Genomic DNA, 13,990 nt, shown 5'->3' on the forward strand with positions numbered 1-13,990 from the left:
GATAAAATAAATTATGTCTCACGTTTGCGGTACAACATTGAGTAGACGTGTAGTTATCATTAGGGGCTGGTCGAGTTCAAAACATTCATGGGAGTACAGAGGACGACCGCTCTATTCATATTCACCGGGAATCGCTGGTGTTAGCGTTAAGTTAACATCAACATATCAACTTCGTTCATTAGCTTCATTACCACTCTCATCATTGCCAATAACACCAGCAACAGCCGCGATAGCGTCATCAGTCGTAAATAAATCCAGCAAGCCGACAACAAATCATCGGACTTTCAGTAGCACCATGGCTAAAGCTAATGATCAATGTACACTTACTCTCGACAATGTTTTCTCAAATTTACGGCGTATGGAATATGCTGTACGTGGACCTCTTCTTCTACGTGCTCTGGAAATTGAAAAGGAACTTAAAAAGGTATGTTTTATTTTATTTTAAACTTTTATATGGTAGTAAAGTTAGCGGAAATCTGATAGTTTTTAAAACTTTGAACTAATAAATTCAAATATTTATAAAATTAAAAAATAAAAAAATTCATTTTTAGAAAATTCAAAATTCAGTAAATGCATTTTCATAAATTGTCATAAAAAAATTGTAGGTCTGCTATGTTTACACTCATAACTTTTATCTACTGCATTTTAATTAATCTGGATTATTTTTAAAAATTCAAATGTATTTATTTTTATATTTTATATAAATATTAATTTATTTGTAAATACTTTTAAGAATTTTTTTATAGATTCAAAAATAATGAAGTTGTAAAAAAATTATCTTAATTATTTACTCTGGGAATTAATTATTTTTTATTTATTTACTTTATTTTTAATGAGATAAAAAAATAAATGATCAAACATACGTGACTTTTATGAAAACACTCATGACGCCGGCGTATTTTATATTTTTATTTTTATTTATATTTTTAAATTATTTATTTACGTACAAAGAGTTGTTATGCATTCAAACACTTAGACAATTAAAATTTAATTAATGAAGTAAAATGTTCTGGGGACGTGCTAAGCATTGTAATTATAGTTTATTATTTCTGCATCAGAATATGCTAATTTATAGTTTATTGTTTAAGGCCATTCTCAAACATCACCGCCACTTTTTAAAAATATGCAGTGATTTTAAACTGTCATAATTGTGTAAAAATTTAATTTATTGATTAAGAAAAAATTCAAACTTAAATTGAAAAAAGGACAATGTAGAAGTAATTCTCCCGAAATATAGAATTTTTAAAAAATTACTTATACTTAATATCAATTGGAAGTTCATTAAAATTTTGAAAATAAATTTCAGTAAAATCTTTATGTCAATTTTTAAATTTTAATTTTCAAATTTTATAGGCTAAAATTTATTTAAAAAATTTTATTTAACTCCCAATTGATATCAACTGTAAGTAATTTTTTAAAAATCTATACCTCGGAGAAATTATTTCTACGTTGTTCTATTTTCAACTAAAGTTTTAATTTTTTTGTAATTAATTAATTAAATATTAATACGCTTATGATAATTAAAGTCATTGAAAATTTTTAAAAATGGAGGGCACTGTCTGCGGATAGTCTTAACTATAAGATAAATTTAAATAATGATACTTACATTAGTTTAGTATTTTTTAAATATTAAAATCTTTACATATATTATAAGTTCTAGTACATATATATATTAAGATGATTATTATAGAATTAAAATATTATTGACCTGATATATCATTAGTAATTAAAAATACTTATCAATTTATCTGAATACTAATTTCGCATATATGATATTGTTTATGTGATGACAAATGTCATGTTATATTTTAATTACTATTCATTATTTAATTATTAAAGATTTATCTTCCTTAGTATAAATTAATAATCCACTTTTTAATTATCAAAAGTAATTGTCATGTTAATTTATAATTATTCCATAATTTTCAATGAAAATACAATGTAACTATTTAAAAATATACTATAGATTTTAATTTCGATTTAAATAATGTATAAAATACAATAAGAATTTTTTTTAAAAAAAAACCTCTAACTAAATTATATAATTGTCAGTTTATTAAAGTCTTGCTATGAAATTTTTCAAATTTAAAAACTTATGAGCATTAAAAAAAAAACAACTTTAAATTATTATTATGCTTTTTAAAATAACTCAGACTTAAAATGAATGTTATATAGAATTAATTAACGTATGGAGAATAAGAATATAATCATTGAAATGAAATAAAATAATACACTGTGATTTTAATTTTTATATCATTTATGACTTGGAAACTTCATATTTATCAAGAGATGAATATAAAAGTATTATTTGCTTTAAAATGAAAATAATAATAATAACACTTATTATTTTATTACATAGATTGAGTGTTTCCGGTTGCTAAATTGCGTACACAAACGAATAACTTGAATCGATCAACGTTAATTACGTACATTAAAGCAACATGCAAATAAATTCCCAGAAATATCACACAATTTTTTATCTCCTTAATTATGATGACCTAATATTATTATAAAAGAAAATAACAAGCAACCTACAGTCACTACGTGATTACCCGAGTATTACTACCAAATTTATAAAATATGATTTGAACTTAACTGTTTAATAAAATCTATACTCTAAAATCAACTTAAAAATTGATTGTTTATTTCTATTATCATTTAAATTTAATGAGACAAATCTTATCATTAACTCGCAAACTTATTGATTTCGACGATTGTATAAACATGGGATTCTTGAAAAAAAATCCACACACGGTCAAATTTTTTTTTTTAGTCGTCTAATATATTTTTTTTTCACTGATACCCAATTTGTTTAATTTTTATTATCATAGAAGACATGGTATAGACTAAATATTTCTATTTTCTCTTAATTATATATATAATAGTTATATATATTCAGTGATATTCAGTGACAGAATAATTAAAATATTAATTTATTTAAAGAAAATAAATACGATCGTCTTTTTTCCCGCGTAATTTAAATGTGATTCGAATGATATAGATAAATTTATTTATCTCGATACTTGACAATAAAAAAGAGTTTAAACCATGAAAAAGCACAAATCCTAGTCAAGGCCTCTCTAACGATACCAAATTTAATAACATTAACTTATTCTATCATATATATATGGCTGGAACAAAATTTTCCTTATTCTCTTAATAGTATAGTAGATAATGATATCATTTATATAACTTTTTTTTTTTATTTTCAGGGTGTGAAAAAGCCATTTAAAGAAGTAATTAAAGCAAACATTGGAGATGCACATGCTATGGGCCAACGTCCAATTACAATTTTACGTCAATTACTACTATTAACAATATCACCGGAGCTTATGAATGATCCGCGTTATCCAGAGGATGTTAAAAAGCGTGCACGAGATATATTAGATGCTTGTAAAGGTGGTAGTGTTGGCTCGTACTCTGAATCCCCAGGAATAGAAATCGTACGTAGACATGCAGCTGAATATATTGAGAGACGTGATGGTTATCCATCAGATTATAAAAATATTATTTTATCAAATGGTGCATCAGATGGGATAAAGTCATTTTTAAAATTATTTAACGAAGAAATAAATGGACTACCATCGGGCGTAATGATCCCAATACCTCAGTATCCATTGTACTCGGCAGCTTTAGCAGAGTTTGGTCTATCACAAATTGGTTATTATCTTGATGAAGATAACAAGTGGGCATTAGATACTTCAGAGCTTGAGCGAGCTTACAATGAAGCTAAAAAAACTTGTAATCCACGTGTTCTTGTTGTTATTAATCCTGGAAATCCAACAGGACAAGTTCTTACACGCACTAATATCGAAAGTATAATACGTTTCGCACAAAAAAATCGTTTATTTATTTTAGCTGATGAAGTATATCAAGATAATATCTATGACCCAGATAGTGCATTCCATTCATTTAAAAAAGTTATGATTGAAATGGGTGCACCCTTCAATAAAATGGAACTTGCATCATTCATGTCGATATCAAAAGGTTTATAAATATTAAATAAATTATTTTTCTGTTTACACAATTGATGTTTGCATATAGAGAACTTAAAATAAATTATTTGTTTAGTTGTTTTTATGCTTAAATAATTAAAAAGAATCAATAGGTCACGGATCTTATGTCTAGAGTTTATAACGTAACTATTATTATTATTATTTTATCGAACATAAATAAGACTGTTAAACTAGTTAGACTAGTTTGCTTTAAAATATATTATTTTTATATTTATCTTATCATTTATTTGCTTCAAAATATCATATCATAAACTAATAATAATAATAATAAACTGACGATTGTTTATCTACTTTTATCAAAAATAATAAAGATAATTTATATTGATTAAATTAAATATTTAAACAGGATACATGGGCGAATGTGGAATTCGATGCGGGTACGCAGAATACTTTAATATGGATCCTGAAGTAATGGCAATTCTTTCAAAATCAATATCAGCAATGTTATGTCCAACTGTATTAGGTCAAGTAGCTATGGATGTTGTAGTCAATCCTCCAAAACCCGGTGAACCATCATACGAACAATTTATAAAAGAAAAGACAGCTGTACTTGAGTCATTAGCCGAACGATCACGACTAGTTGTCGATACACTTAATAGTATTCCAGGGTTTAAGGTAAATAAATTTGTTTTTTCATATCATCTGCATTAAGTCTACGGGTTTCCATATATCTGTTTTGACAGTCGAAACAAGTTAATTTAACACCAATGAGATTTATCGAGCAGAAATTAATCAGTTTCTTCCTTAGAGAAGATTTGATTTGATTTTTGAGGATGGTGTCCCTGCCAGAATTGAATTTGTTTATTAAAAACCTTTAACATGGTGGCCACATTTCTGGAAAATCTGGAAATGTCAGGGGGTTATAAATATACTGGAAAAGTTGGAGAATTTTGTTACAAATCTGGAGAAATTTTTACTTTTTTTTTTTTTCTTTTTTTTTTGGCTGAAAAAATCAGATAAATTTTTTTTTCTGTCAAAATTATTCAAAAAGTGGCGCGGCGCGAATGCGACTGTAAAACCATTTTGAAAAAAAATTAGAAATTGATTCCAACAGCGAAAAAATGAAGCAGTTAGAATTGAAAAGGCTGTTAGAAAAAAAAAAGTCTTAGTAGAAACCGATTGTCAGGATCTTCAAGCTATTAACATCCACATTGACAAGTTAAAAAACCAAAAACATTAAAAGTATACATAAGTATTGAACTAATAAGTTACACTACATTTATTATTCGCGTACCTGATTTATATTTTATTAATATTCTATAAAACGTTCTTATTTATTAAATTTATTCTATGAAAATCAAAAATTTATTTATATTTTATTTTAGAGTAAGTTATATTAAAACATGGATTTAAAATAAAAAATAAAAACTTATTCATTTAATAAATAAAAAAAAACGTATGAACATTGACAAATAATAAAATAAAGTTTCATTTAAGGACAATAATTGATTATTTATTGAACTGACTTATAGCATTTTATTTTGAATTAAATAAATATTTTCAGTGATTGAATATTACTACAAATAGTCAGGGAATTTTTTAGTTATTTGACTGGAATACCTGGAAAAGTCGGAATTGCAGTTTCAAAAATCTGTGGTCACCATGTTTACATATTTATGTATTTCTGATAATCAACCAAACTAACAGCTGTGTTGAAAAAATTAAAATAATAATATATTGGTCAGAAATTATCTTGTTTCAGCTGACTGGACATTAAAATTCAATATAAATGCAGATAACATGAAAAATATAGTACGTGGCTCGGGATAAAACACAATTTCAGGATTCAAGAGATGTCAGTTGACTTGACCCTCTTCTGAAATTGTCATTTAATCCTGTTTTATGCAGTATATGCCATTTCCTTGTAATTAAATTAAATTTATTATTTTATTTTTACAGAGTAATCCAGCCATGGGTGCCATGTATGTATTTCCACGTATAAATTTACCACCTAAAGCTATCGAAGCTGCTAAAGCTGCGGGTCAAGCACCCGATGTATTTTATGCATTTAAACTTCTCGAATCAACGGGAATTTGCGTAATCCCTGGATCTGGTTTTGGTCAAAAACCTGGAACTTATCACATACGTACAACTATTTTACCCCAAAAAGAAATGATTAAAACAATGCTTAACAGTCTCAAAGAATTCCACTTGAAATTTATGAAAGAATACAGTTAGTTAGTTTATTTAATATATTAATTAATATTTTTAATTCGACAATAAAGTTGACCGGTCGGCAATATTTATCTTTTATTTTTTAACACAGGTGACATTATTATTATTAGTAATTAATTAATTAATTATAGTTAACTAATAATTACAATCTACACCACGATTTTCTCTGTTAATAATCTGTAAATTTTTTAATATCATTATTTTTTTATTCTTAAATATTACAAATTAGTGTTGCCTTTATTTGTATATATTTTTTTAAAATCCATAATCACTATAAAAAAAAATATTTTCATTACTAAATAAATTAAATGTCTATATATTGTTAAATAAATATTTGTTCAATAATAATAATCAATAATCACAGTCGTGTTGTCAAATTGAAATATTATAAATCTTAAATGAAGTAACAACTTTAAGTTATTTATATTAATAAAAATTGAATATACATATGAATATTAATAATTAAAATGATTATCTTTATTTAAATATAACAATAATTACAAATCTTCCGCTAGTACTTCAAATTCATTAACAAAAAATCTCATATCATTTTCAGTTAACCCTGAGCTCTGTAATACAAGTCTGAAAAAATTAGGTCTACCATGTATTGGTTGATACGTGACCAGCATTGATCCTTTTTTGACCATTCTTTCTTTGATGATAGGTGCTATTTTATGTAATACCTGAGAAAGCTCTTCATTTTTCAAGTGTCTTTTTGATTTAGGCAGATACCAAAAGCAAACATTGGTACACTCTGGTTCCTGAAGTAATGTCCAACCATCTCTGTCGCGAATTAAATCAGCGAAATATCTTGACAGTTGAAATACACGATCAACGTGCATTTCAAAACCTGCCGTACCCTTAGCTTTCCACATGAACCAAAACTTCAATACATCAGCTCTTCTTCCACACTGTATGTGTTTATCACCAGAGTCAAAAGACGTATCGTAAAATTTATCTTTTTGGAATAGATAAGTAGCATTAGAGCTGTGAGCTGATTGGAGAAGATTTTCATGCCGTACCAATAGTGTTGAGCACTGCTGAGGCGCTGCTAATAATTTATGAGGATTCCAAGTTACTGAATCAGCAAGATCAACACCGTCAAGATATCGTCGATGCTTCGATGACATTAAAGCACCACCACCCCACGCAGCATCAACGTGTAACCACATTTTATACTTAGTACATATTTCATGAATGCGCCGAAGAGGATCATAGACACCTAGAACAGTCGTTCCAGCAGTTGCAGATACCATCAATGGTATTGCATTTTCATCAAGAGCACGACAAATTTCTTCTTCAAGATTATCAACGTCCATTTTACCCATATTATCAACTTTAACGCAGTAAACGTTACTGGTACCAATTCCTAAAAAGGCAGACAATTTTTTAATCGAGTAATGAGCATCCTCTGAAGTAAATACAACAAGTCGTGGTAATCCTGACAGTCCTGTTTCTTTCAATTGTGGAAATTTATGGTACCGAGCTAGATTTATTGCATATCCATTAGCCATTGAACCACCGGGACAAAAAATACCATCACCTTGGCCGTCTTTCCATCCAATTATTTTTCTCATTTCACACAATACTTTACTTTCCATCAATGAAAATACCGGTGATACTTCATAAGTATACACTGATGGATTTAATGCGTCTGTCAACCATTGTCCTACTAATCCATATGGATCAATGCTTGAAAATAATTGATTGACAAATCGTGGATTACCAGTTTTAACACTATATTTAATTACACCTTTAATTAAATTTATCAATTCTTCATGTGATGTACCTTGTTTTTTTAACTGAAGATTTATCAATGAAGGCAAACTTTCTGGATCCACCCACTCTACGACTTTGGTCTTGCGTGACGTGCCCTAGATTTTAAATATTTATTTTATAATCATAGTGTGATTTTTTATTGCATTATTTTAAGTTTATTTTTATTGAGTTATAATTATTAGTAGTTTACAATTATTTGTCAAGAAGGTATTTCGTAATAATGTAAATCTACTATCACAGAAAGTTAATTGACCAAGTGAAACGTAACGAGGAGAATGGTTGTCATTAATCATTCACGTCAAATGGTTATAATTATTAAATAACTTTAGTATTAATAATTATTTATTATGTGATATTTCATTAGCAAGCTATTAAGTCATATATTGAATTGAATAGAAAATTTAAACTTTAATAATATTTCGAAGTCTATAATTAATGATTAGTATGCAAAGAGTATTTCAATTTTGAATTATGCAAATAATAATTAAACTTACATCAAATACTGCATGTTGTAAAATTACTTCAAAAGAATCTCGTAAAAAATTTTCGTGAGATATTTTTGATGGTGCGCTCTGATAAGTTGAAGAAGAAGAGGAAGAAGAGAAATCATCTGCACAAATATTTGAATTTTCCATATCGTTTGATTTATTTTTATTTAATTTTAAGTCATCAGTGGTGATTTTATTTGTAAAGTAATTATTATTAGAGACTGCCAGTTCTTTGAGATCTTCAAAGCTCTGGTGCTCTGAATCTTCACAGAAAGTGCCCTCATTAGCTGGCATTGTTAACTCAATGCTGTTCAAACTAACTCTGAAACTTGTCTAGAGAACAGAGCGTCCTTTATAAGCTCCAAAGGTTCGATCAAGGACATAAGCGTATAAAACCCCTCCAACTTGTATGTTGCATTAAATAATTAAATGTTCGGTAAAGTCAGTCAACCGACGTCACATCTTTACTCTCGCACTCCTTCCTAACCATTCTAAACTATTTTTCCTGATCTTTAAATTGTTTCCTAGAAAAAAAAAGAGGAAAAGATTTGAACATTATTTTCTTTTCCAGTTATTTTTATTGCCGTCATTGAAAATTCTTCAGTACTCAAGTACTCAGTCAATTCCTGGATCATGTAATACGAGTAACAAGTAATTATTTTTATTATTAATTGATTAAAAAAATAACAAGTAGTCAATTATCCTGTTACGTTTTTTTTTTTTAATTAAATATCCTTAAGATATTATAAGATATTTAATAGTTTTAGTAGAAGGCCAGTTTCAGTGTCTCATGGGAATATTGAAGTCAATGTTATTTAGAATAATGAAACTATTTATTTAAAAAGATTCGAGGCTACTGCATGCAAAAAATTAACTTTCAATAGTTATTTATAATGATTAATGTTTTTTTTAATAATCGTTTTTCGTAACTTTTTTTTTTAAAATAAATCAGCAGCATATACTTTCTCTGTTTATTTTTTGTTTTTTCAAAAGAATTAAAAATTTTAATTTTAGTCATTATTTTGTTTAAATTAATTTTCAATTGTAAAAAAATGTTTTTATTATTATGAATACTTATAAAATTAGTTTCAGTGAATGAATAATTAAAAAAAAAAGAAATGTATTGAAAAAATACTTTAATGAAAATAAAAAAAAATAAAATTTCCTTATCATTGTACAGTAATTCGTCAAATTTTGAAATTTAAAAATTTAATTCATTAGTTTTTGGATAGTAAAAATCAGCTTTTCGTTTGGGTCAAACCATTTTTTCCAGAGCTATTCACATCATATATTTGATGGTTTTCGACAGAAATTAATAGAAATGATCAAGATGAGGAGTTACGTGAACTCTAAATTAAACCATCAAGTTAATATATGGAACATCTGGAAAAATTTTAAAACAGTGATTTTTAAAAATTTTTTTTGGTGATATTATTTAAACTAATGAACTATTTGTAATAAATTATGTTTCGATCATTAAAAACAACAAAAACAAAGGGTCGGTATAAGTTTTGAAACATATGATAAATTACCTTATGAACACATACGGACATCTCTCTGAAATGTCAAAATAGCATCCTAGGGCCTTCAAACATTGGCATCTGCTGAAAACTCGGTTTTTAAAAATCAGGGTGAGACCAATAACTTCCCGAATTTTTTGAAAATCATTGATTTTCTTAGCGGCAAGTTAGAAAAATAATTACTTTAATTTTTCAGGAGAAATTAAAATGATCCTGAAGTTAGCAAATAATTAAAAATGTTTGAATTTTTTTTTTCAACTATTCAATTTAAATAAAAAAAAAAAAAAAAAAAACTGAAAATATGCACATGTAGAAAATTAAGAAATTACAGAAGGTATTTTTTAAAAATATTTTTTTTTTAAATTTGTCGTTTTTAAGAAAAATACAAAATTTATTAGGCGTCGGTTAACTTCACTATCTTAAATTAAACAGGAAATAACTTTATTCAAATCCTTATTTAAAAAATCCGATTGAATGTAATTGAAAAATTTAAATCGGGCTTATAATAAATATTTTTTTTTTTTTATTGAAATTTAATCACAGAAATTTAATCACACCGAGCAATTCTAATTGAATGTTTGATTTCGATAGAATTTCATGAAAATCCGATTGAGTTTCAATCAAATTTAATTGGGAACTTAATAAACTATTAAAATTTTCTAACTCCCGACACAATATATATTTTATTTAAATAATAACAAAGTTAAATTTATATAGCTAAATTTCATTTTCAAAAATGTATACAAATGATCGTTACATTTTTAGTCTCGTTACTATAAAAAAAAAAATTTTTTTTCGATTTATATACTTTGCTATTGCCTAATTAAAAATGAATTAAACTAATTGAAGGAAGGAAATTAATAAATTATCACTCAAGTCAATGTATTTAACGAGTGCGTAAATTATCAAAATTAAATATAAGTAACAATAACCTCATGATTTTACTGATTAATCCTTATTAAGGAACAAAAGTTTCTAAATTGTTGATAACATCTCAAGGTCATTACACGTTAACAAGCATTATAAGTTAATAAAAACATTTATTATTCGCAAAGTGTAATTTAACAGAGGGCGAGTTATGTTCATCCATAAGGGTATGAAATCAAATTGAAAATATATCACATATAAAATAAAATATCATTTATTATAACCACTAACTATGCATAAACATTTATAACATTCATAAACATTCAATATAATTATTACGTATCTTTTAATTTCATACTTTCTACGGAAAAGAATAAAAAATAAATTAAATCAAACAATAGTTTTAATTAATTTCATTCATAAGTTCTTGATCGAGTAATTCATTTAAGTTTTGATCATTTTTCTCAATATAATAACAACATTAAAGCAATTTTATATATAAAAAAAAATTATTAAACTTGAATCATATTACAGTCGATTACTCGTTATAAGCCTGCACTTCATAAGCCTCTTATCCTCAATCGGGAGTTACTGAGCCCAAAAAACTTCCCCCACTTAACCACTCTAAGGAGTTTCGTACCAGAGAGCCCGTTATAAGCCTCCGTTAAAATTATCAAAATTATAAACGAAGAATAGGAAAAATAGACAAATTAATGATGAAAATTTACTATCTATGTTTCGCGGACAATAATTTAATCATTATTAAGTAAAGTATAATTTATTGTTCATAATTGTAATCATTAATTATATTTAAAGCTTTTGTTACAATTGAAAAGTTTTATTGAGCATTAAGTTCACCAATAAAACGATTATTTCAATTATTACTGTAATCAATACCGTTATCATTATAATTTTTTGCATTATAATTTTTATTAGTGTAAAAATGTAAGTATTTATTTTAGCGCTATAAGCAACAGGAAACTCGGGAAAGTCGCGTATGGAACAAAACGTAAATACGACGTTTAAAATGATATAAAATAAAACAGGCTTATAACATGTAGTCGATAATAAAACTAAACGCACGGTAATGGGAGGACTGAAATTCTAAAAAAAATTTCCCCCACGTCCCCTAGACCAGGCTTGTGACGGGTAGTCGACTGTATAATTGATAACAACTAGAATAATATTATCAATTATTAAACTAATATCACCTTTAAATTATAATTATTAAATTCATAATGTTAGCTTAAAAAATTTAATTTAGTGGAATAATTATTTTTTTCTGCTTGATTAACCAAAATAAGCTCCACAATTAGAGCACTTTTTATTTTTTAACAGCAAGCAGCATAGAATCCCCAATGGAAAGAAGAAAATTGCACAAAATAATCCTAAACACGTATAATCATCTTCCAAGATTCCAACCTATTAATCAAAATAAATAATTAATTACATATTTATAAATTTAAAAATTAATCAATAAGACAACATATATTTACTCTGCAAGCTGGACAAGCTCCAACAAGAATTATTTCTGGTACAATGACAGTCGTTGTAGCTCCATATGATGGAATTGATGAATTTTGATATGGAATTCCATCACTTGGATAATAACCAGGTGGTGGTTGCCATGAAGAAGGTCCTACTATTTATTAATAATTAATTATCATGAAAAAAAACTTCTGTAAGTATTATTTATTCAATTATGTCGATTTTGAATCAATGAATACAATATAATGAAAATTATACAACTATGTAATTTTTTTCAAGTAATTACAGTAAAAAAAAAAAAAAAAAAAAAAAAAACAATACCACAAAGATCTGGTTGTATTGTTTATTTTTAATGAGATAATTAATAGTTGCGTGATAAGATGAAACAAACGTATCAACTGTCATTGCAAAAAAATATCGATAAATTATTTAATAAAATGATTATTTAACTTAATTAATAAAATTATACAATAAGAAAAGTTTTAAATAATTAATATCATGTCTCATGTCTTAACAATTTTTCATTAATTATAATTATTTATGATATTGCAGTAATAAATAAAGTAACAATAAAATATAATTGAATAGAGTAAAAAATTAACCTGGTGGTGCAGTAGCAGCAGAATAAGGTGGTGGTTTATCATCTTTAGAATACAAAGGTTCATTTTCCATTATTATTATTTATTCAAATTCAATTGTCAAACTATCAATTGTCTGTAAAAATATTTTTATTATCACGTATGTATAATCTCAGCTGAGATAAGTAACACTGTAATTTAATTACTAGATAAATTAAATTATCATGTTTTTTTTCTTACAAATGTTTCAATCCTGCTAGATGCGCAGAATTATTGCGCTAATTTTAAATTTATTTGCATCATAATTCAATGTTTTTTTTTTATTGATGAATTAATATTTATACATTATAATTATTAGTATATAAGTAATGTATTCATAAAGTAATTATAGGATAGTATATTTTAAAAAATATTCAATGCAAACATTTAAATAATAGATTATTTAAATTTTCCCTCAAATTTAAATTTGCGCGGGAATGGGGGTCATTTTTAAAATTGAATTTTAAATAATATTCAATAAGAAATAAATGATACCAATGAATGTAAATAAGTAAATAAACTAAGAACAAGAAAGAAAAAAAATATTAAAAAACGGAAGTTGTAAAATATATATGCAAATAAATAATAGAATATTCAATAAGATATATAAGAAAATATAATTGATTAATAAGTTTTTATAATAATTATTAGAGTAAAAACCAGTTTATTAAAATATTATGAATGGATTTAAATTAATTTTATGCAAGCAAGAATGTGAATGGAAAATAAAATAGTAACCATGAACATTTATTTGTAATTATTAATATTTTATTTCGTAATTAGTGAATAATTTAAAAAATAATCATTGAGTGGAATGCCATGTATGAATTTATTATTCATTTATAATCAACTTTCCTGCTTAGTCCAGTTATCAATAACCAGGTCAATTAAAATGTTATATTTATTAATATTTATATATGATTTAACTCATTTTTAAATCTATTTAAATATCAAATTATATCTAAATAATTATTAATTAAAATTTAAATGTCATTCGGTTTTTAAATGATTTGAATCTATGAGTGTAAATGTAGCAGGCA

At 25.9% G+C, this 13,990-nt stretch overlaps 3 protein-coding genes across 4 annotated transcripts; 1 reads left to right on the plus strand and 2 right to left on the minus strand.

Annotated features, from left to right (window-relative positions):
- The first annotated feature begins 5 nt into the window (after positions 1-5).
- On the plus strand, positions 6-6,258 carry LOC103580664 (alanine aminotransferase 1). The gene is made up of 4 exons (XM_008562497.3): positions 6-424; positions 3,213-3,987; positions 4,363-4,631; positions 5,916-6,258. Exons 1-4 carry the CDS (start codon positions 14-16, stop codon positions 6,192-6,194), a joined length of 1,734 nt encoding a protein of 577 aa, XP_008560719.1. The 5' UTR covers positions 6-13; the 3' UTR covers positions 6,195-6,258.
- Positions 6,259-6,688: 430 nt separating this feature from the next.
- On the minus strand, positions 6,689-8,760 carry LOC103577526 (cysteine sulfinic acid decarboxylase). Its single transcript, XM_008558241.2, has 2 exons — positions 8,465-8,760; positions 6,689-8,065 (listed from the first exon to the last, which is right to left on the minus strand). The coding sequence occupies exons 1-2, from the start codon at positions 8,750-8,752 to the stop codon at positions 6,689-6,691; spliced, it is 1,665 nt and encodes a 554-aa protein (XP_008556463.2). The 5' UTR covers positions 8,753-8,760.
- Positions 8,761-11,112: 2,352 nt separating this feature from the next.
- LOC103580666 (brain protein I3) lies at positions 11,113-13,142 on the minus strand. 2 transcript variants are annotated; one of them, XM_008562500.3, is made up of 3 exons: positions 12,936-13,142; positions 12,342-12,484; positions 11,113-12,267 (listed from the first exon to the last, which is right to left on the minus strand). In XM_008562500.3, the coding sequence occupies exons 1-3, from the start codon at positions 13,003-13,005 to the stop codon at positions 12,136-12,138; spliced, it is 345 nt and encodes a 114-aa protein (XP_008560722.1). In that variant the 5' UTR covers positions 13,006-13,142; the 3' UTR covers positions 11,113-12,135. The 2 variants fall into 2 exon arrangements, with proteins under 2 accessions (XP_008560722.1, XP_008560721.1); XM_008562499.2 differs by having other exon boundaries at positions 11,114-12,267; positions 12,342-12,487; positions 12,936-13,140.
- Positions 13,143-13,990: the final 848 nt, after the last annotated feature.

This window comes from Microplitis demolitor, chromosome 3 (genome assembly GCF_026212275.2).
Source record: "Microplitis demolitor isolate Queensland-Clemson2020A chromosome 3, iyMicDemo2.1a, whole genome shotgun sequence".
Lineage (NCBI taxonomy): Eukaryota > Metazoa > Arthropoda > Insecta > Hymenoptera > Braconidae > Microplitis > Microplitis demolitor.

What these genes read in the sequence shown, in the direction of transcription:
- LOC103577526 (XM_008558241.2), bottom strand. Translation starts at nt 8,752, where the DNA reads ATGCCAGCTAATGAGGGCACTTTCTGTGAAGATTCAGAGCACCAGAGC. An exon ending in TACAACATGCAGTATTTGAT is followed by an intron (nt 8,066 to 8,464) that starts GTAAGTTTAATT and finishes TTTAAAATCTAG; the next exon opens with GGCACGTCACGCAAGACCAA.
- LOC103580666 (XM_008562499.2), bottom strand. Translation starts at nt 13,005, where the DNA reads ATGGAAAATGAACCTTTGTATTCTAAAGATGATAAACCACCACCTTAT. An exon ending in TGCTGCTACTGCACCACCAG is followed by an intron (nt 12,488 to 12,935) that starts GTTAATTTTTTA and finishes ATTAATAAATAG; the next exon opens with TAGGACCTTCTTCATGGCAA. An exon ending in GAGCTTGTCCAGCTTGCAGA is followed by an intron (nt 12,268 to 12,341) that starts GTAAATATATGT and finishes TTTGATTAATAG; the next exon opens with GTTGGAATCTTGGAAGATGA.
- LOC103580664 (XM_008562497.3), top strand. Translation starts at nt 14, where the DNA reads ATGTCTCACGTTTGCGGTACAACATTGAGTAGACGTGTAGTTATCATT. An exon ending in TTGAAAAGGAACTTAAAAAG is followed by an intron (nt 425 to 3,212) that starts GTATGTTTTATT and finishes TTTTATTTTCAG; the next exon opens with GGTGTGAAAAAGCCATTTAA. An exon ending in ATTCATGTCGATATCAAAAG is followed by an intron (nt 3,988 to 4,362) that starts GTTTATAAATAT and finishes ATATTTAAACAG; the next exon opens with GATACATGGGCGAATGTGGA.